The sequence below is a fragment of the Calidris pugnax genome, unplaced genomic scaffold (genome assembly GCF_001431845.1).
Source record: "Calidris pugnax isolate Ruff unplaced genomic scaffold, ASM143184v1 scaffold81, whole genome shotgun sequence".
Classification (NCBI taxonomy): domain Eukaryota; kingdom Metazoa; phylum Chordata; class Aves; order Charadriiformes; family Scolopacidae; genus Calidris; species Calidris pugnax.
The window spans coordinates 11,144,008-11,166,905 of NW_015090880.1; the positions used below are offsets into that span (position 1 = coordinate 11,144,008).

At 52.3% G+C, this 22,898-nt stretch overlaps 1 protein-coding gene across 1 annotated transcript in view; it reads right to left on the bottom strand.

The window, feature by feature from the left end:
• Positions 1–275: 275 nt before the first annotated feature.
• The window catches only part of MTMR14 (myotubularin related protein 14), a 33,348-nt gene continuing 10,725 nt past the window's right edge, over positions 276–22,898 (bottom strand). The window contains exons 9-19 of the mRNA XM_014946888.1: positions 22,366–22,440; positions 19,944–20,010; positions 18,895–18,980; positions 18,526–18,602; positions 18,263–18,299; positions 16,778–16,848; positions 16,121–16,170; positions 15,763–15,901; positions 12,888–13,064; positions 3,881–4,036; positions 276–635 (exon numbers count right to left, since the gene is read on the bottom strand). Coding sequence (XP_014802374.1) covers positions 458–635; positions 3,881–4,036; positions 12,888–13,064; positions 15,763–15,901; positions 16,121–16,170; positions 16,778–16,848; positions 18,263–18,299; positions 18,526–18,602; positions 18,895–18,980; positions 19,944–20,010; positions 22,366–22,440 — 1,113 coding nt within the window. The 3' untranslated portion in view covers positions 276–457. The remainder of the gene's footprint in view (positions 636–3,880; positions 4,037–12,887; positions 13,065–15,762; positions 15,902–16,120; positions 16,171–16,777; positions 16,849–18,262; positions 18,300–18,525; positions 18,603–18,894; positions 18,981–19,943; positions 20,011–22,365; positions 22,441–22,898) is intronic.

Consider the following 22,898-nt stretch of genomic DNA (forward strand, 5'->3'; position numbering starts at 1 on the left):
CGGGACCTCCCGTCGGGGACGCGGGCTCCGCTCCGCTCCCCAGCCCGCTGCGGCGGATGCTCAGTCTCGACTCCCGCCCCGCCGGGGGGCTCCCTCCCGGTCCCGGCTCCGGTGCTATTTCGGTGCCGCCGCTCCCGGAGCGTGGGTCGGACTATTTATAGCGAGCGGCGCCCCCGGCGGAACGGCTCCCGCCGCCCCGGCTCCTCGGCGCCGCCGCCCCCCGGCCCCGCTGCCCGCCTTCCCCCCGCCACAGCCCAGAGAGGAGGCAGAAGAGGGCACAGCTCGGGTGTCTTTACTGCAGAGACTCGTCGGAGCCCCCCCCGCGCTCCCCCAGCCCCGAGCAGGGGTGGACGGCGATGGACACTGGGGTGCCCCACACCGGGAAGGGGGTCCCGGCTTGGCCAGGGGGACCCGCGGGGTCCCGGTTCTCCAGCCAGCGGTTCCGGGAACGCCGTGCTCAGAGGGTGCTGCTGCCTCTCAGTCCCACGCCTCGCACAAACTGCTCGAGGAGGCCACCGATGGCCCCCGAGGGGCTGGGGGGCACGGCTTTCAGGCCGATGGTCCGGCTGTAGCTGGCCAGAAAAGCAGAACGCACTTCTTCCAGCCGGGACTCGCGGTCGCTCGCCGACACCAGCCTAAGGAGAAAGCAAGGGGAGGTCAGGAACGGCAGCGGGGCTGGCAGCGGTGGGCACACGCTCTGCCCACAGCACCAGCAGGGCTACGGTGCTCAGCTGGCTCCAGCGGCCAAGGCAGTGCCAGCCCCAAAAGGCTCCGCCACAGCAGCTGGTGCCGCTGCCTCCTTGCCCAAGCCAATGCAACCCACCCATCCCTCTCCCATGGGGCCTCTCGCAGCCCCAGCCTCCTGCTCTCCCCCGGGGTCTCCTCCTTCACCAAACCCCCCAGTTTCTCACAGCACCACGCTGCTTACGAGGCCAGGGTTCCTACAGAAAGTGCTGCTTTCGCCAAGCGGGCGCTGGCTGACGTCAGCCCCTGCGCCAGCTCCCTCCCCTCCTCGTACAGCGTTCCCAGATGGAGCCCGGCCACATGTGCTGTGCCCGGACAGTCCCTTCCAACCTATTTGTGACCATCCCTCACTTCCACGGGCCCCAGTCTCTCATCCTTGTGCCAGCACAGACAACTTTGGGGAAGGCAGGGGGACGAGAGGGGGCAGACAAGGTGACAAAAGCCCCAAGGAGCACTCCAGGCGTGGAAAGTGAAATGCTGAGAGGCGTTTTACTTCTGCTCCCTGGCACTGCGAACAGGAGGGCTGCCTGCAGAGTAGGGCACGGCGTCCCCCAGGACCTGCTCTCCTCTCCAGCTGATCCACGCACCTGGTTAGGGGCCGGGGGGAGGGAAGAGAGCAGAGGGAAGGCAGTATTTCCATCCAGGGAGCAGGGGAAAGCGAGACTCAGGTCCAGAGGCGGCTGTTCCAAGCGCTCCGGCCTGAATCGGTCCTCGCTGCGAGGTGCCGGTGGCTCCCAGAGAGAAGAAGACGTTCCTCAAAGGTCACTCCAAGGGCACAGCGCGAACCTTCCCCATCAAAAATTCTCTTTAATCTCTCCAGCGCCTGGGCTGGCTATAAATTGGCACAGCTCATTTGAATGGAAGTGTTAACCACCCACAGCCAACAGCTTCGGTCCGGAAACAGCAGCAAGAGGATATGGTGGGAGGCCTATAAACAGCAAGCGGTGCCGAGGCAGCCAACCAGGCCGCTGTTTACAGCGTCGGATAATAAAGAGGAGCCAGAGGGCGAAGGAAAAAAGGCAACATATCTAAACACATGAAAAAGATGCTTTTTTGGCAACCTAATTGGGACGTGGAACTCGCAAACCCGCTAGCATTAAAAATAAGCGACATGAAAGAGGGAGTCACTTGCACCCGAGCGCAGTGATCTTGGATGTCACAGGCGGAGGTAAGCGAGGGCGTGTGGCAGCTACGTCCCCGTCTTCTGCCTCGCACAGCCCCTTTACAGGGCACATTTTGTATTTAAATGCACAGGCTTCTTTCACGGAGAGAGACACTCCAAGGAGTCAAGCCACCAGCCACTGCCCCACGCCAAGCCCCGTGGACCGGCTGCGGCACCGTTTCGCTCCGAGCAGTTCAGCCAGGGAGGCAGGTCGCGCTTCCTTGCCAAATCCATGGCACCCTGCCCCGCTACACTTCCTACAGCCTGCCCGCTCGGGGTGCAGGATGAGAGGAGGCTGTCAAAGCCCCAGCTCGAAGTAAGCCCTGACAAGCCCCACACAAGCACAAGAAGTAGGCTGTGAAAAGCGTACCTTCATCGAGCTGCTGCCAGCTGAGATGTAAAGTGGGAACTTAAATAGAATTTAATTTTCCAAAAACTCATACTGTGCTGGGCTGCAAAAAAACTGGGATAAAACCACAATGGGCTCCCGAGCAAACAGAGCTGATGTAGAGAAGAGACTGGAGGCCCTGGGTCAAGCTCAACACGACATCCCTGGGAACTCTTCATCCCTTCCAAATAGTGTCTGCTCCCAGCACCCGCAGTTGAGTGGTCCCCAGCCCCCGAGCACCCCACAGCCCCCGTGAAGAGCTGAACAGGGCAAAGCACTCGCAGCATCTGCTGCGCACCCAAGGGAGAAGCACCCCCGCTCTTCCCCTGCCTTTGGACCCAGCTGTCCCAAGCAGCCAGACTCCAAACTGCACCAGTCTACAGTCTCAGAACAGGGCGATTCAGAGCTCAACTTCAAATCACATTTCTCTACCCAATTTCTCATTCTGACATTAGATCCAACTCCACGGGCAGCAACAACTTGCTGGTGATCAGCAGCCACCAAGCACTGCCAGGTTCAGGGCACAGTAAAACAGTCATTAATTCAGATGCCCATCCTTCAGTCCCTTCTGCTCCCTCACCCATCTCCATACAACTGCAGGAGCAGCTTGGCACGTCCTCAGGAAAGGAGGAGAGCAAATCCTGGCCAGGCCATGTCCGACATCTCTCGTGAATTTTTGATCTGCCAAATCCTGGGTCTTGGAGCTTCACAGTAACAACGTGGGGGCAGCTGCTCTGCTCGGCAGCACAGCACACAGCCCCACGAGAAGGAGAGCCAGGGCAGCCAGCCCGTCTCACAGGACACGCTGGTTTCCACATCGCTTGCCCTCTGCCTCCAAAGCAGGGATCTCGGCAAGAGACCGCAAGCGTTTGGCAGCACAACCCCAGCACAGCGTAGCCAGCGGCAGCCCCTCATCCGCCATTTCAGTCTCTTGATTGAGAGTTTGCAGCCTGAAGGCACAAGCCAAGGTTCTCCTCTAACAGCAATTAAAGCGCATCTCCTGTCTTTCAAGCTTCCACAGAGGGGGCTTTCTATATGGGGAGGAACATTTGCCTCCCAGCCATTCTACGTGGCAGGATGCAGGGCGTCTGCTGCTCTGCACTGGCCAGATGCAGCACTTGCAAATGTTGCTGTGCGTGGTCAGACAAAAATCGGGGTGACAGAAGGAAAGCCCCTCTCTTACTGCAGCAAGGATCTGACCCCAGCGGGGAGAAAGAGGTGAGCAAGATCCAAAAGCAAGAAAATCTGGGTTACCAGTCCTGCCCTGACAAGCACGCATCCTCAAATGCACTCAATTATGCCCAAATTCAGTGTCTTCAGGGAAGAGAGAAAAGCTTCTTCTTCCTACAGAAAGCAAAGTGCCCCCTCCCCGTCACCAGGCAGAGAAGATGCCGGTTTCTTTCTGCGTTCAGCGTAAGCAAAGAGCACTCAGTGACTGATTTGTGGATGGAAAGCATTAAAGAAAGGAAGACGGGACGGCTTGTGACGGGCTCCCAGGCTTCTTCCAAAGTGCCAGGGTGACAAAGTTCCAGCGCTTGCCGCCAGCTGAGAGACCCAAGGAGAGATCCCGTGTTTGAGACACTTACAGGCAAGTGCTAGGGAACTCATCCGGGAAGCTGCAAGGGAGAGAGGCGTCTGCGCTCAGGATTGCCTGCTCCCGAATACTGCCACACCCTGTCACCATCTGCCAGCTGCCAAAGTCTGTGGAAACGGAAGATCCGGGCAGAGAATGGTCCGCCGATCTGGGGCAGAGAGAGAGGGAGACGGCGTGATCAGTCAGGTCATTCAGCCACACGCCTTTCGCTCACGCTGGTGCCAGGGACCCGCCGGGCCGGCTGCCAGCGGCGCCTGTGCCAGCAGCTTTGACACTCGGGGACCTGGGTACAACACGCAGCTCTGGCTGGGCCCCAGGCCAAGCTTTTCCTTTGAAAGCAAGGGGAGAGCCAAGCTGGCTGGGGCTGACCAAGCAGCAGGAGCGCACCGGGAGCTGGACGGGACAGAGCCAGCGAGAAGCAGATGGCCATGCAGAACTGTGAAGCCCGTTAGCGAGATGCAATGGCACGTTCTGCCCCAAAACCCTCACAGATGTGGACATGGTGCTGTACAAGGGGCATCCCCCCCGTTGCTTGTTGTAGCTGTTAGCACATCCCAGGGCAGCGGCAAGGCCTGACAGAGAATCAAGCTTGTGACTTGGTTAGTGCTGAAGAAGACTTAAGAGATCCTTGGACCGGTAGCCGTTAGAAAGCAGATCACTCCTGAGGCATGAACACCAGATCTGAACAAAGCCAGTCGCTGCTCAAGACGTCCCCAGGCCTCCCCCCAGCACCTGAAGACCTTTTCATTCCTCTGTTAGAGGAACGGACTGTGCCAGAAACCAGGTGGGAAAAGATCTTTAGAATAGGAGAAACAGCCAAGAGAGTTTAATTGTTTGCTGTGTGCAACCTCCCACCAGGAAAGGAAGAAGCATGAAATCTAGTAAGTGAATCTGAGGAGTCCCTCCAAAATCTCAGAGAAGAGGGCACAATCACTCGAGACGAACCCAGAGCTCTTGGTTTCTGTGGAGCAAGCAATTACCGAGCCCCGCTGCACAGCAGAGTGTACATAGCTGGAAGCACAGCCTGTGGCAGAGCTACTCAATTACACACTCCCAAGATCTTCTGGATAATTTATCTGAGATCTGCTGGGCAGATAGCAGTGCACCAGCTCCAGCTCTGCTGGGCCAGGTACTTGCACGCTGTCTTCACAGCTAAGAATAGCAGTGGCACACTGCAGCTGCTCCCCAAGAGACCAGAACAGCCAGAAAGACAGGATCTCCCACAGCAAGAAGGACCTCAGAGAGACTGGAAAGCGAGGGTAGGGGGAGATGCACATCAGGAAACCTATTTGCAATCTCGATCTAATTCCAAGCCTGCCATTTAACTAGTCTAATCAATACGGCCAGGTTTGAGAGGTCTGAAACGTGGTCCTGAGCTGGCCACTCAAGCAGAGAAGGGGAAGTCAGGCAGCTCCTTGCATGTCAGCTTCCCATCACAGTGCTGACCTTCCCGCAGCTGCAGTCTGGAGGTAACACCACTGTTTGGAAGTTCAGGGTCTGGAAAGGCATCACAGCAGAGAATGGGAAGAGCAGAGCTTCACCTGTCATGTACTGCTCTTGTCCTCTGGCTCCTCGATGAACTGATGAGTGAGGTTCAGAGAGGTGCTGAGAGTGATAAGCATTGGAAGAACCCCTTCTTGCAAAAAGCTGTTTTTCCTACAGCTCCTAACAGCATAGTCAGAAGGAGGCCATTTCATTGAAAGCAGAACTGCAGCACACACTCTTAGAAAGACTTTCTGGAGATCAGGCAGGGATAACCTTTCCTGGGATGCAAGGAATTTGTAAGGGAAAGGGAGCAGCTGTTCAGTGACATCTACCCCTCTCCCTGCCTTTGGAAGGTAAGGCGAGGAAGTCAGCGTGATGGAGGAGAGCTGCCAGAGTGTTTGGGCCCAGAGTTTGGTGCCATGCTGGAAGCACAGTGGGAAGAGTGCAGGAAGCCAGGGAGAAATATAGAGGAGCACTGCTTCAGTGCAGAGGGAAGAGGAGTACAGCAGAGCCAGACAGGAAAAACAGGAGCCTCACACACAGTGACAAGAATTTGAGCTAAAGCAGTGAAGAGGTCGATAGGAATAGGCTTGGGCTGAAAGTAGACAGGGACATGATTCTGTCAGAAAAGTAATGAGTTGCTGAACAGAGGACAGGTTTAGAGCCAGGCAGAAACAAAGGTTTTGAAGCGGGCAAATCTGGATGGCAGAGGAGGGCTTGGGCTATGCCAGGATCTCCAGGTGAAGGTGGAGAACAGAGCAGAGCTCTGCAGCTCTCACAAAGAGACAGAGGTATCAGGAGCCTGCCTGAGACACTGCGCCCACGTGGCAAGTAAAGGAGTAAGACATGGTCCAGGGCCCCACGGACAGTAAAAATGTCCTTTTGCCCAGTAACAGCCACACTGGTCAGATAAGTCTGTGCTAAAGAAGGTGAGCAGAAAACTGTTTCCTGCTTTGGCTGTGTGGCCTCAGCTTCCAGGTGCTGGTAACTTCATGGTTGCTAAGATTAGACTGATCTTACACCACCTCTTGGAGGTGGATCAAGTCACCTCTTGAATCGTTTCTTGGACGGGCTGACAAGAGCATCGTGTACCTCTTGCAAGACTGACTCAGTGTCTCCCTAGCCCTCTAACCCTTCCTGAAGTCCCCAACCCTGTCAAGCAGCTGCACAAAGTTAGTCAAGTTACATCTAACCTAATAGCACAGGAGTCTAGGAGTTCAAGGCAGCCAATTCCGTGTCTCACCTCCAGGCAGCAGAATAAACACTTTTTGATTAATTGAATAAACAGATTGACTCTGCAGTGAGTCCAGGCCATCTCTCTCCTGGCTGAGATCTCTGAGCCTAACCAGCAGAGCTAAGATATCGTGGCAGACTTTCCCCTCTATACCCAACGCCTTCGCAAGGGAGGCTCCTGAGGAAGTGTCACAACCAACAGGCATCTTGAACAGCCTTGAGAGACAGCGGGGCCAAGGCCGGGTGAGACAGACAGGGAAGGCACAGCACGGAAAATCTTGCCTTCACACTGCAAGGGCAGCAGAGCTTCTTAAAAGCTGAGCTTGCCTTGAGACCAAGACCAGATCTCTGGGGTGACTGTATGCCAGTGCAATCCAGTCAATGCTAGAGGTGAAAGTCTTCCTGTTATTTCTACCCCTGAAGGCTTCTTGTAAAGTCTTGCTGCAGAGCCCTAAATAGGGCTTCAGTGAGGCCCCCAGAGCAAGCTGGGGCTCCTGGGATACGAGGACCAGTCCCCAAGTCTGTAAGAAAAACTTGTTTGGAACACATGACAGCCGTGCCAGAGGCTGGTGAGCTGTGAGGGCAGTGCGGAGGCTCTTGGGAAGCAGCCGGACAGCAAAGCTGACATGGTTAGTGAAGATGAGATATAGCAAGTCTCCAAGTCACTGTCTCTGCCACAGACATCTAATGGCAGGCAGAAAGAGAACGAAAGTGAGCTTCACACACCCACCTCTTCACGTCCACGAGTGGGAAGAAACTCCCTCAAAAGTGCAAGATTAACAAAATTAGATTAGCAAAACAGAGATGAGCTGCAAGCTGTTCCTTCACACAAGGGAGGACCTCTAGCAGGCCATAAACCGGCAACTCCTAGCCTGGAACGGTCCCTTTTAATTAGGTCAGTGCTTCCCATGCAACATGCTGCACAAGACAGAGTATTTCGGACACTCGACTACCAGAGGAGAGCCAACACCGGAGGCAGAGCAACAGCCAGGGATCCTTCCCTTTCTTAATACGTAACTCAGCCGAGTGCCAGGCGCCAGCAGCGAGGCTCTCGTCCTGCCCTGCGCTGCCCCCGCTTACCTGCCGTATTCCCACACACCTAGGACTATTTGGGAAGCAGCAGCTCATTTGCCAGCATATGCTCTGTGCCTCAAACTGAAGCGTTAGGTAGGTACCATACGCGCAGGCAGACTGTGGCAACCTGGAGGAAAGGGCAGCCCTCCCCACCTTTGCGTGGGACGTGTTGGCAGGGAGCACTTGGCAGAGCGCGGTGCTGAGAGCCCTGGCTGGATTCCAGGCAGTCATCTACCGGCTGTGTTAGTGCCGTCACAGCCCCAGCAGCCAGTCCCCTGCAAGCACAACCGTTCTTGATTGCAGCACAGTCAGGTGTCAGCAGGCAAGCCCATTTTGTGGCACAGTCGCACAAATAATTCCAGAAAACGTTCCCGTCAACAATTCCTGTCCTGCTGTGGTCACTATCCCAAGTTGTCACATCGCAGGTACAGCTTCCGAGCCAGGTGGCTGTAGGAGTGAGACACATAGTGTGCATGCAAGTCTTATCACTGTCAAAAAGACACCCAAAGCCAAGGGACAGCAGCTTCTCTGTCCCTCTCCGTGCTCCCTCCAGACCCACAGCTGAACCGTCTGCAGCCCTTTCACTAAGGGAGCTCTGGGTGGCTGTTGACTAAAGCAGATCCTCCACGATTTAACTCCTGCGGATCTTGACTCTTCAGATCTTGGTACTTTGGGTTTTGTTTAATTGACTTAGCAAAAGCACATTCAACCAAAGATTATCCAGCTGCTAATCCACATTAGTGCAATGTGCACACACGCTAAATCCCTGACACAGATACGGGGTTTTTCTGCAGTGTCATGGGACACTTAGACTATTAGCGTCAAATGCAAACACAGAACACAGTCTGCAAGCTGCTACCCACTGGCACACAGGGACTTCCACTCAACGCACGCTATCTGCCATCCTCAGAGCTCTCAGCCTGTAGAACAAGAAGCACCTTGTTCTACTCTACAAATAATCTATGCAGTATCTTCGTGCATGTCTGCCCTCAGCAGATGCGATCTTACCATCATGTTGGGATGAGCTAGAAAGACTGCTAGGAATTTGCCTTTGTACTGCTTTGCCTACCAAGAACCATCCTGGGATTTACAGGTACCTCTGGATCCCAGCAGGACTCAGAAGAAGTGGTGGTGAAGTGATGGAAGCAGCAGACCACTGACACAGCCCGGCCAGGAGAGGGGCTTGGCTCCCACCAACTGAATTGGCATTTCTGACCCTTCCCTTTAGGACACCCCAGTTCCCTTCCCAGGCCCTGCTCATCTCTCTCTGCCTTCCCTTTCCCCCCAGAGCTCCCCTGCCTGCCGGCACACGGACCGGGCTGTTTACGTGAACTGCCCAAAGGGTGCCTGCTGGCATTTTACAAGCAACCATTCCTCCTCAACTGCTGCTGCAGTGGTTAAGTGTTTTGTTGCTATGGCCACACAACCAGAGGATTAGGAAGTCAAGTACAGTAGTTTCTTCATCTTAAGAGCCTTGGGTGTTAACCTGCCAGCAGCACCGTGGAGATAAAGGTATTTTTGGCATCATGATCAGTCTCTGTGCTCCAGCCTTTCCATTCAAGTCCCATATTTTTTTCAGGGGATGAAGGGAGAGAATCTACTCCTTTCTTCTGTCACAGATACACTCCTTCTCCACCCAAGATGGGACTCCTCCCTTCCTTCAGGATGGAAAATGGTGGCATGGATATCTGCATGGAGCTCACCAGACAAATTCAGACTAACATAGACTGAGCAGGGAGACCAAAGCCAAGAGGAATGATATAAACCCACTCTCTGGAGACAAAATGCACCATGTTCAGGCCCCAAAAAGTTCAAGCCATGTCAGCATCTGACAAGGCAACGTGTTGCCTAAGTCCTTCCCCAGCAGAGCTGTTAGCAGTGTTACCCCAGGGAAGGCAGACAGGGCACAGACCGCAGTCTGGCTGATCTGGCAGTGGACTGGGAGGCAAAGGAGCATGAATGTGCTATAAGACTTGGTTTGAAAGACAAACTCTGGTCGGCTGTTGCCTGGACAATTCCACCCACTCCCTGTAGGGTCTCTAGGCTCATTTCCTCCAGCCTGTGCACTGAGACGAGCAGGGGAAACCCACACTCTCCAGCCAGCAAGAGTGTAGCCTGTAGAACAAGAAGCACCTTGTTCTACTCTACAAATAATCTATGCAGTATCTTCGTGCATGTCTGCCCTCAGCAGATGCGATCTTACCATCATGTTGGGATGAGCTAGAAAGACTGCTAGGAATTTGCCTTTGTACTGCTTTGCCTACCAAGAACCATCCTGGGATTTACAGGTACCTCTGGATCCCAGCAGGACTCAGAAGAAGTGGTGGTGAAGTGATGGAAGCAGCAGACCACTGACACAGCCCGGCCAGGAGAGGGGCTTGGCTCCCACCAACTGAATTGGCATTTCTGACCCTTCCCTTTAGGACACCCCAGTTCCCTTCCCAGGCCCTGCTCATCTCTCTCTGCCTTCCCTTTCCCCCCAGAGCTCCCCTGCCTGCCGGCACACGGACCGGGCTGTTTACGTGAACTGCCCAAAGGGTGCCTGCTGGCATTTTACAAGCAACCATTCCTCCTCAACTGCTGCTGCAGTGGTTAAGTGTTTTGTTGCTATGGCCACACAACCAGAGGATTAGGAAGTCAAGTACAGTAGTTTCTTCATCTTAAGAGCCTTGGGTGTTAACCTGCCAGCAGCACCGTGGAGATAAAGGTATTTTTGGCATCATGATCAGTCTCTGTGCTCCAGCCTTTCCATTCAAGTCCCATATTTTTTTCAGGGGATGAAGGGAGAGAATCTACTCCTTTCTTCTGTCACAGATACACTCCTTCTCCACCCAAGATGGGACTCCTCCCTTCCTTCAGGATGGAAAATGGTGGCATGGATATCTGCATGGAGCTCACCAGACAAATTCAGACTAACATAGACTGAGCAGGGAGACCAAAGCCAAGAGGAATGATATAAACCCACTCTCTGGAGACAAAATGCACCATGTTCAGGCCCCAAAAAGTTCAAGCCATGTCAGCATCTGACAAGGCAACGTGTTGCCTAAGTCCTTCCCCAGCAGAGCTGTTAGCAGTGTTACCCCAGGGAAGGCAGACAGGGCACAGACCGCAGTCTGGCTGATCTGGCAGTGGACTGGGAGGCAAAGGAGCATGAATGTGCTATAAGACTTGGTTTGAAAGACAAACTCTGGTCGGCTGTTGCCTGGACAATTCCACCCACTCCCTGTAGGGTCTCTAGGCTCATTTCCTCCAGCCTGTGCACTGAGACGAGCAGGGGAAACCCACACTCTCCAGCCAGCAAGAGTGTAGCAGGACAACCAACCACCTCTGCGTGCAGCTGACCTCACTGCTTTGGTCTCACAGCTGATTCCCTTCTCCTGTCCTCTTGGTTTCAGGTTGTGCAAGGGGTTTGCTCTCCTTCTATCTCCTATTCCCCACCTCATGCAATTTTTTCCACAGCCCAGCCTTCACGCTGCCTTGTTCACAAAAGTTAAGAGGGACTGGGAGTGGACTGGTGCAACTTTGCCACGTTGAAAGGTTATAAAGGCTTTGTGCCATGTTAGAAGCTATCATAAAGATCAGAAAGAAATGTTTATAGTGGAATTCACAGAACATTTACCTCTTACAATGACAGAATACTGCAGCTCCTTCTCAGATTACTTACTGGGCATAAGGAAAAGCCATCCCCAGGGACTCTGGCTCAGCAGTAACAAATTCCCCACCACACTCGCCTGCTGCCTTAGGGTGTCAGTTCTGAACACCTGATGCCACTGGACATTAACAAAAGCTTATAGACATCTTATCCAGACACAGCCAGAGGAAAGAAAATCGCTGGCTTTACCAACTCTGAGCCTCTGGAATGCAAATCCCAGGGACTGTGTGCTCAGCCCCTTCCTGTGGTGCTGCTCTGCCTACTCCGTCTCTCCCCTTCACTCTTGCAGAGTCCGGCTGAAGCGTTACAGGCAGGTTCCTCCCCAGCACTGCTCCAAGTTTGCTGCCAGCCCAGCCCTCAGCAGCTTGTCAGGTCTTGGGAACGGCACGAGACCACACATAGGAACTGTGGCATCACTGTTGTGAACAAAAGCAGCCCCCAAGACAAGCTGCTTTTTCTCCAGCATTTTGTCCTCTTCTTGGGAGAATTGTTTCATCTTTCAGAGAATGCAGAGGTGGGCCCCAGCAACAACTCAAAAACATCCCATTGATCTCCTTCCCTGGGGAAAACAGTTCACCTCTTTTATGAAAGCTGTCAGACAGCGATTATTCTCTGGAATCAAGAAACTCGGTAAGAAAGTCTTATAAATTTTCAATGCCTTACTTGTTTGTCATTTTATTTTCTGTGTGATGAGAGAGCACTAAAATTTGGCTGGTGGCTGTTTCTGAAGGGAATCACTAGAAAAAGCCTCATCGGAAAACCTGCGGAGACTACACAAGCGTTTGATGCTGTTAACAGCAACCTCTTATCTAAGAGCCTCTTTATCCCCTGTCGGCCTAAGCACATGGTGTTTGCTCCACAGGCTCTGTTCTTTCTTCCTTCGCCTAGCTCACAGCCCTGCCTTGCCCTGCCACAGCATCAGACTCCAGAAGGGTGCCAGAATATCCTTTGTTATGGCATGAGATTAAGCTCAGGTCCAGGGTCCCCATTCCCCGGTCGCACAGCGGGAGCACACAGCCTTCAGGGCAAAATCCTTTGCCCCAGCACGGTGCTGGCAGCTTGCTCGCAGCAGATTCCACCTCTGCTTGCCACCAGCACCCAGAGTTTTTCCACCCTGCAGCGTCAGGAAGGTCAGCAGGTGGAAATGGGGACAGGACAGATGCAGAGTGAGGTCTGCCTGGCTTGAAAGACTTCCTCCCACACACCACACAGCCAGTTCAAACCCCTGCGGGTGCGTTTGACAGAGAAAGCGCTGTGAGCTCCAAGCATGCAGGATGCAGAGATGCCAGAGTTGGTGGAGGTGAGGCATGCACTGAGGACAGGCAGAACAGACACCTAGCTGTTATCGGCACAGCTCCTCACTCCTCTAAATGGGCTTAGGCAGGAGCTCCTGTGTTTAATGGCCAGCATTTCACACAGGGTCAGGTTAGAGGTGCCTGTCTGTAGATACAAACCCATGTGCTCCAGGGTTCTCGGAGCTGCACGAGTGCAGCCCTGCACTCCCTTTACCAGACACTGGCTTTGCTGAGAAATGGTCTACTCTGTCCCATCTCACCTGGATCTGGGCACTTCCAGTGGGCTGCTTCCAATCCTCAGGAAGTTATCAGAATGGGTTGATGAGGAGGAGCTGGAGGACTTGACTTCGACCATCCCTGTGGAAGGCAGCCTGTCTTCAGACTGTTGAGCCCTGCTCCAGAGCACGGCTTGTGGTGACGACGCACAACTCTTCCTCCTGTGGGACAGAGGACTTGGGTGAGAAAGCTAGTTTTCCCATGCACTGCAGCTCGGAAGCCTTTCCACAACAGGCTGGATTTTATCCCAGCAGCTACAAGCTCTTGTTCCCAGTGAACCTGCCCCCCTCCCTTCCAAGGAACCATGAGTCACGGGTGGTACATGGAGCTCAACCCATCTTAGCCCATTCTTTTATAGATCACCATCCACGTGACCTGGAAATCAGAGACAGGAGAATGCATCAGCCCACACACATACAGCGGCTGCTTTGTTTAGTCTAGCTGTAAAAGCGCCTCAAGCAAGGGGCCTCCCAGGAGGGAAAGACCATTTCAATTTGCTCTGAACTCTACAGAGTACCAGCCAGCAGCTAAGCCCAGGTGGGTGTTAGTGCGCACTGATGAGGGTGACAGGGACACAACACTGGTGTTATTTTCCCTTTTAGTGATTTCCTTCAGGCACCACTGACCACGCTTCTGACCACGTGCTCGGGGCTGACAATCACTCCAGGTGTAGGTGCATTTCAATTCTCCCTCTGTGCTCACAGCCCAGAACTGCTCTGGCTTCTTTTCAAGCCAGCACCATTGAGACTCGGGTGTGATTCACTGCCCATTGCCACATCAGGCCTAAGCTCACAATGCCATCCAGCTACATGCCAAACGGGCACACATACTTGGGACTAATTCACATCACTGCTGCGTCATCTTCAGAAGATTTTTTTTTTCTGACATCTTTTTTTTTTTTTCCTGGAAGAGCACGCTGAATTTTTCCCCCTCAAAAACCACAGTGAATTGGACAAAGACCTCCTTATGTACACAAGCAAAAAGCCTAAAGCCAACAAACTCAAGCAGAAAAGATGCTCTTCTTCCTGGAATCTGGAAGGGCATCTCAGCTTTGACTGAGATCTCAAGCACTGTCAGCAAGTGCAGCTAAAGACAGGCTCATAGTACAGTGGGAAGCATCATATCCTCTCTTCACTTCTTGAAGCGTGTCCACCCTCAAACATCACACCATAGCCTCTCTCAAGCATTATTCATCTCATGTTATCAGAGCTGCCAACATCTCCAAGCACAGCCTGCAGAAACAGACTTGTACAGTTAAAAAACAAATGCCTCTCCCTGCAAGGAGACTTTGAGGCCACCTGTTTTCAGCACAACACAATGAAGCACATACCTTCTCCCCCCTCACACTACGCACCCAGCTTGTAGCAAGCCCTACCTGTTCTCCAGACTACACAGCCACAACAGCCTGCAGCAGGACATCCATGTGCAATCCCCTCGCTAAGCACTCATGGCAAGGCTGACAACCTTCCCTTCCCCAAGCTCATGCCCACAGCATGGGCCCAAACCATCACTGTGGTAGCAGCAGCTGATCCCAACACCATCTGATGTCTCCAACAGGAACTAAAGCAAACTAGAGTTACAAAACATGTCACAAAATCAAGCCCTGACACATACGAGTGCAGCAGATCTCTTCCAACCTGCTCTGGCCACTTCAAGTCTTTTGAAGATCACATGTAGGTTTCATGCTGCAGGATCTAGTCTGTATGTCCTGAGCACTCAGAGCAACTTAAATGCTTCCAGTTTAACATCCTGTAGCCAGACAAGTGGAAAGTTGTTCTCTACTTGCTGCAGTCACCTTGCTGGACAGGCAAGTGCTGTGTGTTAAAGAGGACTCTTGTGCTGCTCACTTGGCAAATGCAATTTGGGTCTCCCCATCTCTGTTTTGTGATTCTGCAGGAAGATTTTCTCTTCCCCTTCTTCAGCATTTTATAAATTGAATCACAATGTGCTTTAAAAGGCTGCTGCCACTAGCATGGCTGCAGGCTCAGTCCCAGAGGACTTCAACTGCCTCCAGCACAACCCAGATTTAATTTAAAATAATTGCAATATAAAATAGCGTCTTCACATGTGCTGAGGGAGAGGAGAGAAAAATTAAACTGACAGGGGCAACCCTACAGAAAGGTTTTGAAATCCCTCAACAGCACCAGAAACTCCACAAGCAAGCAAAACATCCATCCCAGGGTAGCAGAGTCACCAGAGACCCTCCCCAGTCCCCACTTCCAGGGAGGGCCACCTGCATCCCCAGGCAAGTCCTGTGTGACCCTCTATCAACAGGGACCACCAACAATTTCATGTTCTCCCCCAAGAAGTATCTCTAAGCAGCGTTGCAGGCAGCAACCTGCTTTCAGATCCCACACCTTGTGCTGTTAGAGAGGATTCTTGGCCACCCTGCCCACCTTTCCCTAACTGCAGACACTCCCCTGTATAATCTCTTTCATAAACTGATTAGGCTTCATTTTAGGGCAGCTAAACTTTGTCTCCACTTTTCCCTGAGGAGGTCATTTTTCTGACAGTTTGGAACTATCTTTTAAAAGTAATGAAATCCTTTCTGGGTGAAGTTTAACAGTGAAGCTGGTAAAAATGAAGCAAAGCTGCTTTACTCTCATGAGGGGACAAACTTCAGAAGCATCCCTACAGAAGCCTGTCGCAGTCATTAACATGGGGCAGTCTCCAATTTTTGGTGCAGAAGTTCCACAGCACAAGTTGCAGCAAAGCCTCTGCCAGCCAAATTCCTCCCTCCACTGTAAGGAGGCCATAGAGAGCAGATCCTGAGGGCGAGGGACTTCAGAAACATCTTTTCTCCTGTGCCCAGCGCCTGTCCCTTTCATTCTGCAGCCCACTGAGTGGTTATGTCCTCACCATGCTGCTTGAGCCTGTGCTCCTGCTGGCATCAGTTCCACCGCTTCATAAGTGAAGCTCCCAGCTGCTCCAGGAGAACTTTCCATCCCCAGGGAGAAGTCGCTGCTCAGGCTTGTGGTGCTGCCTCGGTCTCTTTGCTCTAGAGAAAAGAAAACAGAACTACCTGAAGGCCAGCTTTGTCTCGCTCGCTTTCTCCCCCTTTAAGTGATACATTTCCCATGTGCCCTGGGGCCGGGCTCTTGCGATGCCCCAAGGGAAGCATACCCATTTGTAGTCACCTTGACGCTGGGAACCCAAGCCCCCAAGCGATCAACCATTACCAGCACCCAGGGGTGCTGATGCTCTCAGCAGCACTCACTGAGCATGCAGATCTCTTCCAGGGTGAAGCCAGGTGGCAAACTCTTCCTTCTGGGGAAGGAAAGACAAAAGTTAGCCAGATCTCCGTTGCACGCAGCAGATCAGAGCGGTGGGGAATTAGCTGTGCAGGGGCAGAGGGGAGGGGATGGGGCCAGGATGCAGTGTCCCACACTCCTAACAGTCCTAGCCTGCACACCCTGTGCTTTGAGAGGGTGGCAACAGGCTGCGGGCACACGTGTGTGTTCTCAACAGCTTATTGAGAACCTGCAGGGTGGGTTTCGCTTCTTTCTGCCCCTCCTGAAATAGGAAGGGGTTAACGTTCAGTGGTCTGTTAAACACCAGCCACCCCGCTCCCCTCAGCAGCGCCTGAGGGAGCTTTGTGCACAGCCTGCTTGTGCCAGAGCACACATCTCTGGGCTCACCCGTGCTAAAGCAGCCACGGACAGTCATTAAGCAGAGAGCACATTTCAGCATGGACAGTTTTTCAGAGCACAACGTGGCACCTCACAAGCCTCGGCCCCATTTTGCAGCCTTCAGAGTGCAGAATAAATTAAAGAAAACTGGGCCAGGACACCAGGGCTTCCATCTCCCCAAAGGAACAGCACTAACAAGCTCCCTGGCTCTGCAGCCCATGCAGCAGCAGGCACAGGCTCCTTACCTCTGCGACTTCACAGCAGAGAACTCCTCAGAGGTGATGTGCTTCAGAAAATTGAAGCAGAAAAAGAAAATCTGAGCAAAGGGAGAGAAAAGAGCGGTTCAGGAACGAACCCGAGGCACCATGCAGCCTCTTATCTTGGCGGGGAGGTGCTGGCAGGATGGAGATAGGAAGAAATCTGCAGCTACCAGCCTCCGACATGCCATGGGCTGTCACCATCCCATCCTGGGCCTTCTCCTACACGTTAAATTGACCCTCTGTTCCCTGCCACAGGGAGGCCCAGAAAGGAATGTGTGCGACAAGTCTCCTTATCAATGCCTTGCACACATGCTGCAAGCACACGGCAGGGCACCTGCTCATACTCCCAGGTAAGCAGCAAACCCCTGGCAAGGTGAGAGCCACGTGCTCCACCTGGGCACCACAGCTGTACCACATCTGGAAGATGCTGCAGTACCTGCAGCATCTGTGGTCCCAAGCTCATGCCTTGCCACACAGCAGTCTGCACCCTCACTGTGCCACTGCCACCCCACCTGCCTGCGCAGACCTGAGCCCTGCTCCTCCTGCTGCGGGGAGGGCGAGAGGCAGCCATGCACCCTGGCTACCAACTGCACCCTGGGCTAGGCAGGCTGCCAGGTGTGAGCCAGTGGAGCTCTGGGGAAGGAATGAATGGGAGGAGTGACTCTAGTACAGGGGTCCTAGACCCCTGAGAGATGGGAAACAGGCCAGGGTCCTGGCTCTGAGTTCTGCAGGGGGTGATGCTGTTCAGAGGCAGGGGGTTCTCGAGTGAGGTGAGTCTGAGAAGCAGTGGATTCAGTGGATTAGCAACAGGGTTAGACGTATTCCCCATCTTTTGATCTCTATCCAAAAACGATACAGCAGTGAACTGCAACTATAGTCAGAGCAATCATTTTTTGCTGTTAAATAGTGAAAGATTTGAATAGAATCAGTTCCACTAATCCTAACTGCCTCCCAGACCCATCTGTGCACCCACAGATACACCCTGCCAAAATGCACACACTGGAACCAGCACCAGCTGCTCCATGAGCCCGCAATGACATGCAAGCCACATGCAGCTGCAGCACCCAGGCAGGAGGGCTGGCACTCAGGACAAGCACACAAGACTATACAGCTTTATTTTCAAGCTCCCTGGAGTCACATGCCTTAAGCATCCTTTCTCACCGCTGAGTGGAATAGCAAATCTTAGCACTCTTTCACCAGGGGCCTGAACACTAATGGCACAGCAGGGAAATTGGGAGGACTGACACCCTCCAACCAAACTGCAGCCTGAGAGAAAAGTATTTCTCACACCTTATGCATCAGGAACTGACGGGGCAAGGCTCTCATCTCATATTTCCAGCACCTGAACAATCGTTTTAGAGCCCAGCCAGACCACTCTTACCAGAAGAAGGCAGTGAATGCTGCTACTGTAAACAAACACCCTGAGAACAAAAAGCAGTGCTCAGCCACTGCCCCACACCAGACACTCACCTCTTCTCCTTTACTGAGCCGATCGGCTAACATGTGCCTGGAAAGAGAGCAAGGGAAGCTCCGTCACATGCTGGAAGCCAGAATCAGCAGAGCACAAGATGTCAACAATGGCCACATGCCTGAGCTTCCAGGTCAAAAAAGGCATCATCAGGAGCTGCCCCAACATCCACCTTTGGTTGTGAGCAAACACCAAAGATGACGCCCTGCAGGCTTCTCACCTGCTGCGCAGGGATGCATACGCGAGTAAAACTTAGTGCACCTACCCAAAAAGAAACCAGTCATAGGCCACTGTCAGGTAGAGAATCTCAGATGGCTCCAGGGACGCGTGGATCAGCCCATCCTGCAAAGGAAAGAACACCCTTCAGGCAGCAGCCCTGGGGATCGGGACTTGAGAATTCACGATCTACCGAAAACCATCGTGGTGATCCAAGACGCCCACCTGCCTGTGATGCCATGCCTGATGGCAGGACAGTATGTTGGACTCCAAATCAAAGTCAATCCACAGCCTCTCTGAAGCCAAGATAGTCAAAAGGAACACTAACTGCTCCACCACCACTTCCTAGTGACACATTCACTCACTCATCCTCCAAACAATCGCCCCCAGAAGCAGAGCAGGTCAGCCAGGTACTCACAGCCCATAAGGAGAGGCGCAATAAGGAGATGAAGAGAGGAGTTCGATCCCAGCCGGATATACAGTGCACCAGGAGCCCGCTGTCATCTGTTCCAGGCAGGGGTAAGAAGAAGGAAAAAAAAGGATATTGCAACAAGAGCAATGGCTTTTCTTTTCGCAAATCTGTAGAGACAAGTTACCCTCTGTCCCCACAGCCCCGGCTCAAGAGGAGAGCTCAGCCACCAAGCCAGAACATTCTGTCTTGAATACAGCAGCCAACAAATTGCTCAGAGTGTCCTGGGTTGTCAGCAGCCCCAGCTGATGTGCTGTCCTGGTCCTGACAGCTGCTCAGGACGTGAAGTCAGTAGTTATGAACATCACTTTGCTACACAGAACATATACTTACTCAGTTGCAACCCACCACCACTATTTATCCCCACACCAGACAGAAGCCTACTCCAACTGAAGACTTTTTCAGTCTCAGCAATCTTCCTACCGATACACACTGAGCAGAGGCACACACAGAAAAATCACAGTGTGTCCCAACACAATTGCTCCAGGAAAATCTGCAGTTGTCCATGCTGGCAGAGCCAGCCACGGCTCCATCTATCCAACAGCACTAGGTACAAAGTCCCCGTGCTTAAAGGGAACAGGATGCCAACATAAAGCAATACACTCCCTTCAAGGAGCTGGGGTGGCTGTGATGACAGAGGGTGAAAGAACAGGCACCTAATGAGACCCTGGGTTGAGGGCATAAAACACAGATGTGCATTACTAAGAGCAAGAGTCAACAAACAGAGGAACAAATGTTTCTTCTCTTCAGCTTTAAGCAGGAGAGCTTCAGGTAAAATGTTCAGATACCCCTCCATTCTTGGAAAAGAGGGTCTTCAGGGGATCAGCAAGTCCCTCTCTAAGAAGGGAGCTGGAGCCCTGAGATGTTAGGACTATCACTGGGTTTTGGAGGGAGGGATATCAAGCTTTTTTTTATAAAGAGTGGTGCTAACACCATCACCTGGTCTGGAGACAGCAACTGCCCCAGTCAGACTGCTGGGAGCAAGGAGTTTGCCTTACCATCGCTATTGATGATGGAGATCAGCAACTTCAGGTAGTTCTGTGTCTGTTGCACAAGGTCCCAGCTCTGCAGAAAGAGAAACATTGATGGTAAGATTCTGCCCACAGCAAAAGGCTGCTCTGCAATTCAGGGCCCGCCATGCTCTTGGCTTCTCTATCCAGAACAAGAGCAAAGCAGAAATAACCCTGTGGCCATTCCTCAGAGTGACAGGCTCCCTTGGTGCTCTAATCAATCATCTCATCCTCTACAAAAGGCACTCTGGCACAACAGATCAGGCAGGAAAAAAAAAGAAAAGGAAATAATAAAAGGCTATCTCTCCTATCTGCCTGGCTGGCACAGAACCAGCTTGCCCGCAGCCCCAAAGCTCCAAGCAGACCATGCTCAGAGGGACCAACGTGCTCCAGCAAACACCTGTGGAGCACTGACCCAGTTCTGCAGCCCCCCACATGCGTGTACTTCACCAAACGGCTCAGCAGCCACGTTACAGCTGTGTATGTGATGCTGTAGCATGATGGGGTGAGCAGGCCAAGGTCAGTAGCCCATTCATACAACCCAAGCCCTTTGCTCAAAACACCCTCATAAATGGCCCCAGCAGGCTGCCAGCAGAGGCCTGACCCACTCCTGGCTGCTCCAGACAGGCTCTGGACTTCTGCAGTAACGCTCAAGTTGCAGCAGCACCACAGAATGGCTCCAGCACCACAAGAGATGCAGGTGACAACCATCAGAACAAGCTCACACACAGGAGGCCACTCTCGACCATTGTGTTGTGAGAAGATGTGGGGAATTTCAGCAGTCTGACCAGGGCCAGAAGTAGCTCAAGGGAAACAGGAGAGCAGTGGCAAGGAAAAGGACAGGGGTTTCATCGTGACAGTGTTTGTGGTGTAAGTGACGTCTGACCACCAGCAATAGAACACTCGCTGTGTGCCTGCATGTGTGCATGTGTGTGTGTAACCACACTTAAGACTGCTGTCACACAAAGAACATATTACTCTGCTGTGAAGCCTGCACAGCAACAAAAGAGTAGGGAAATGGGGAATACACTCAGCCTGGGGCAGAAAAACACATACTTCCAAAGTCTCGTATCTGCCCAATTCAACCCAATCTTGTGCTTATGACAGAAAGAATCATGTAGTCATCCAGTCTGATGTCTCAAGACCACAAACCAGAAAGTTTTGATCAGTTGCCCCAAACACAGCCTGAGGCTTGCATTCTCACCGAGAAAAGCACCTCAACTAGGGGTGACAGCTCATTGTTCCTTTAGCAGTGTGTTCCAACAGATCATCCTCAAAAATAACAAGCAAGACTACTCTTCCTTATTTGAAGGTCTGATTTCCATCTGCAGACATTGCTTCCTGTGCAGCTTTTTCCCCCCAGACTGAAGAGTGCTTTAGAATTAGTGTTTTCTCCCTGCAAATGTACTTACACATTAATCAAGTCAACCCTCCATTACCTTTGTGATTAGCTAAACAGACTGAGAACTTCAGCTTTAAGTGAAGCACCATCTCCAGTCGTCAGATCATTTCTGCATCTATTTATTACACTCTCTTCAATTTTTTAATATCCTCTTTTAAAATACGGGCTGCTCAGTATTCTAGTGAACAAGTTTCTAGCCATAAACAAACTGTGGTCCCATTAGTTCTGCTTCAGCTCTGCAAGCTACTTCTCCGTGATTCTGCTTACGCTGACACTTAAACATTATTTACATCACTGACTGACAAACACTGGCCCAGCACGGGGAGCTCTACTACTTCTGTGGTGCTTCCAGACACAGAGCACGGGAGCGTGACACGCTCCAGCACAGTCAATCATCACAAAACCTGGGTCTGCTGATGTGTGAAATGGAGCACACTAACCAGCAGCAGGAGGCGACGCTCCCTAGTACGAGCAAAGGTAACCCTTGAAGCTTGGGCAAACACAAGAGCTCAATTATCATTTGCGATGCCGTCACAGTACGGTCGACTGTGATTTCCTGCTCTCCTCTCACAGGACAGGTACCTTGGTGCCTAGTCACTTGGCTACTGCTCACCTAAGGGGAGGCTGATCTCTCTCAAGACTCTGCACAGCCAAGGAAGTCTGCCCACTGCAGGCATGTGCCTCGCTGAGATTGTGAACGAGTAATGCTGCTTTCCCTTTGCTGGCATGTTCCTTACCTTCGTTACCGACGTATCTCCCTAATGGATTGAAAGCTTTACGCAAGCTACAGAAAAAGATCTGACGTTAGAACCAGCTGCTCTGGGACACACCAAGCCAGGAAGCTTTTGGGCAGAGGATTTCCACCGCTGTTCTGAACAATCAAGTCTGCAGCCCCACTCCCACTGGGATGGTACAAAGCGAGCCAGACACTGCAATAGCAGCAACTCATTCGACTTCAAATCTTTACTTGAATCTCTGACCTCCCACAGACATGCCTGCTTTGCTCACCTGGTACTCGCTCCAATCAATATTCAGAGATTGGGTCAGAGAGACTGGGATACTTAATGGAGCATCTACGTAATCCTGAAAAAAACCCAAACACAATTAGTCAGAGAAAAGCCATGGCTTGAAGGCAGTGAGCTCCAGAAAAAAACAAATGCCAAACAGTGCATATATAGAAGAAAGCACCTCAAAGCATCTTTGAATGCAAAAGACTGCAGTGATAAGAATTAACACATAGCCTCTTAGAAGGACTAATGGACAAGAGGAGTTTTTATGTGCTCCCGAGAGTCAAAGTCAGGGACATGGCATGTTAATTTTGGAATTACTGCAGGGCTGCTCCACTCAATCATCTCCCTCAGCAGGAGACAGAATACAAAGACAGAACTGAGAACACAGGCTATCAATAAGATGTCAAATTCAGTAACAGGAGCAACCCATACCTCCTATGACAGGTTAAGCATCCTAGACTACAGGATAACGAGTAATTTATTTTACATACAAAGTTTACAATTAACGAGTAATGTAGTACGTTCACTATT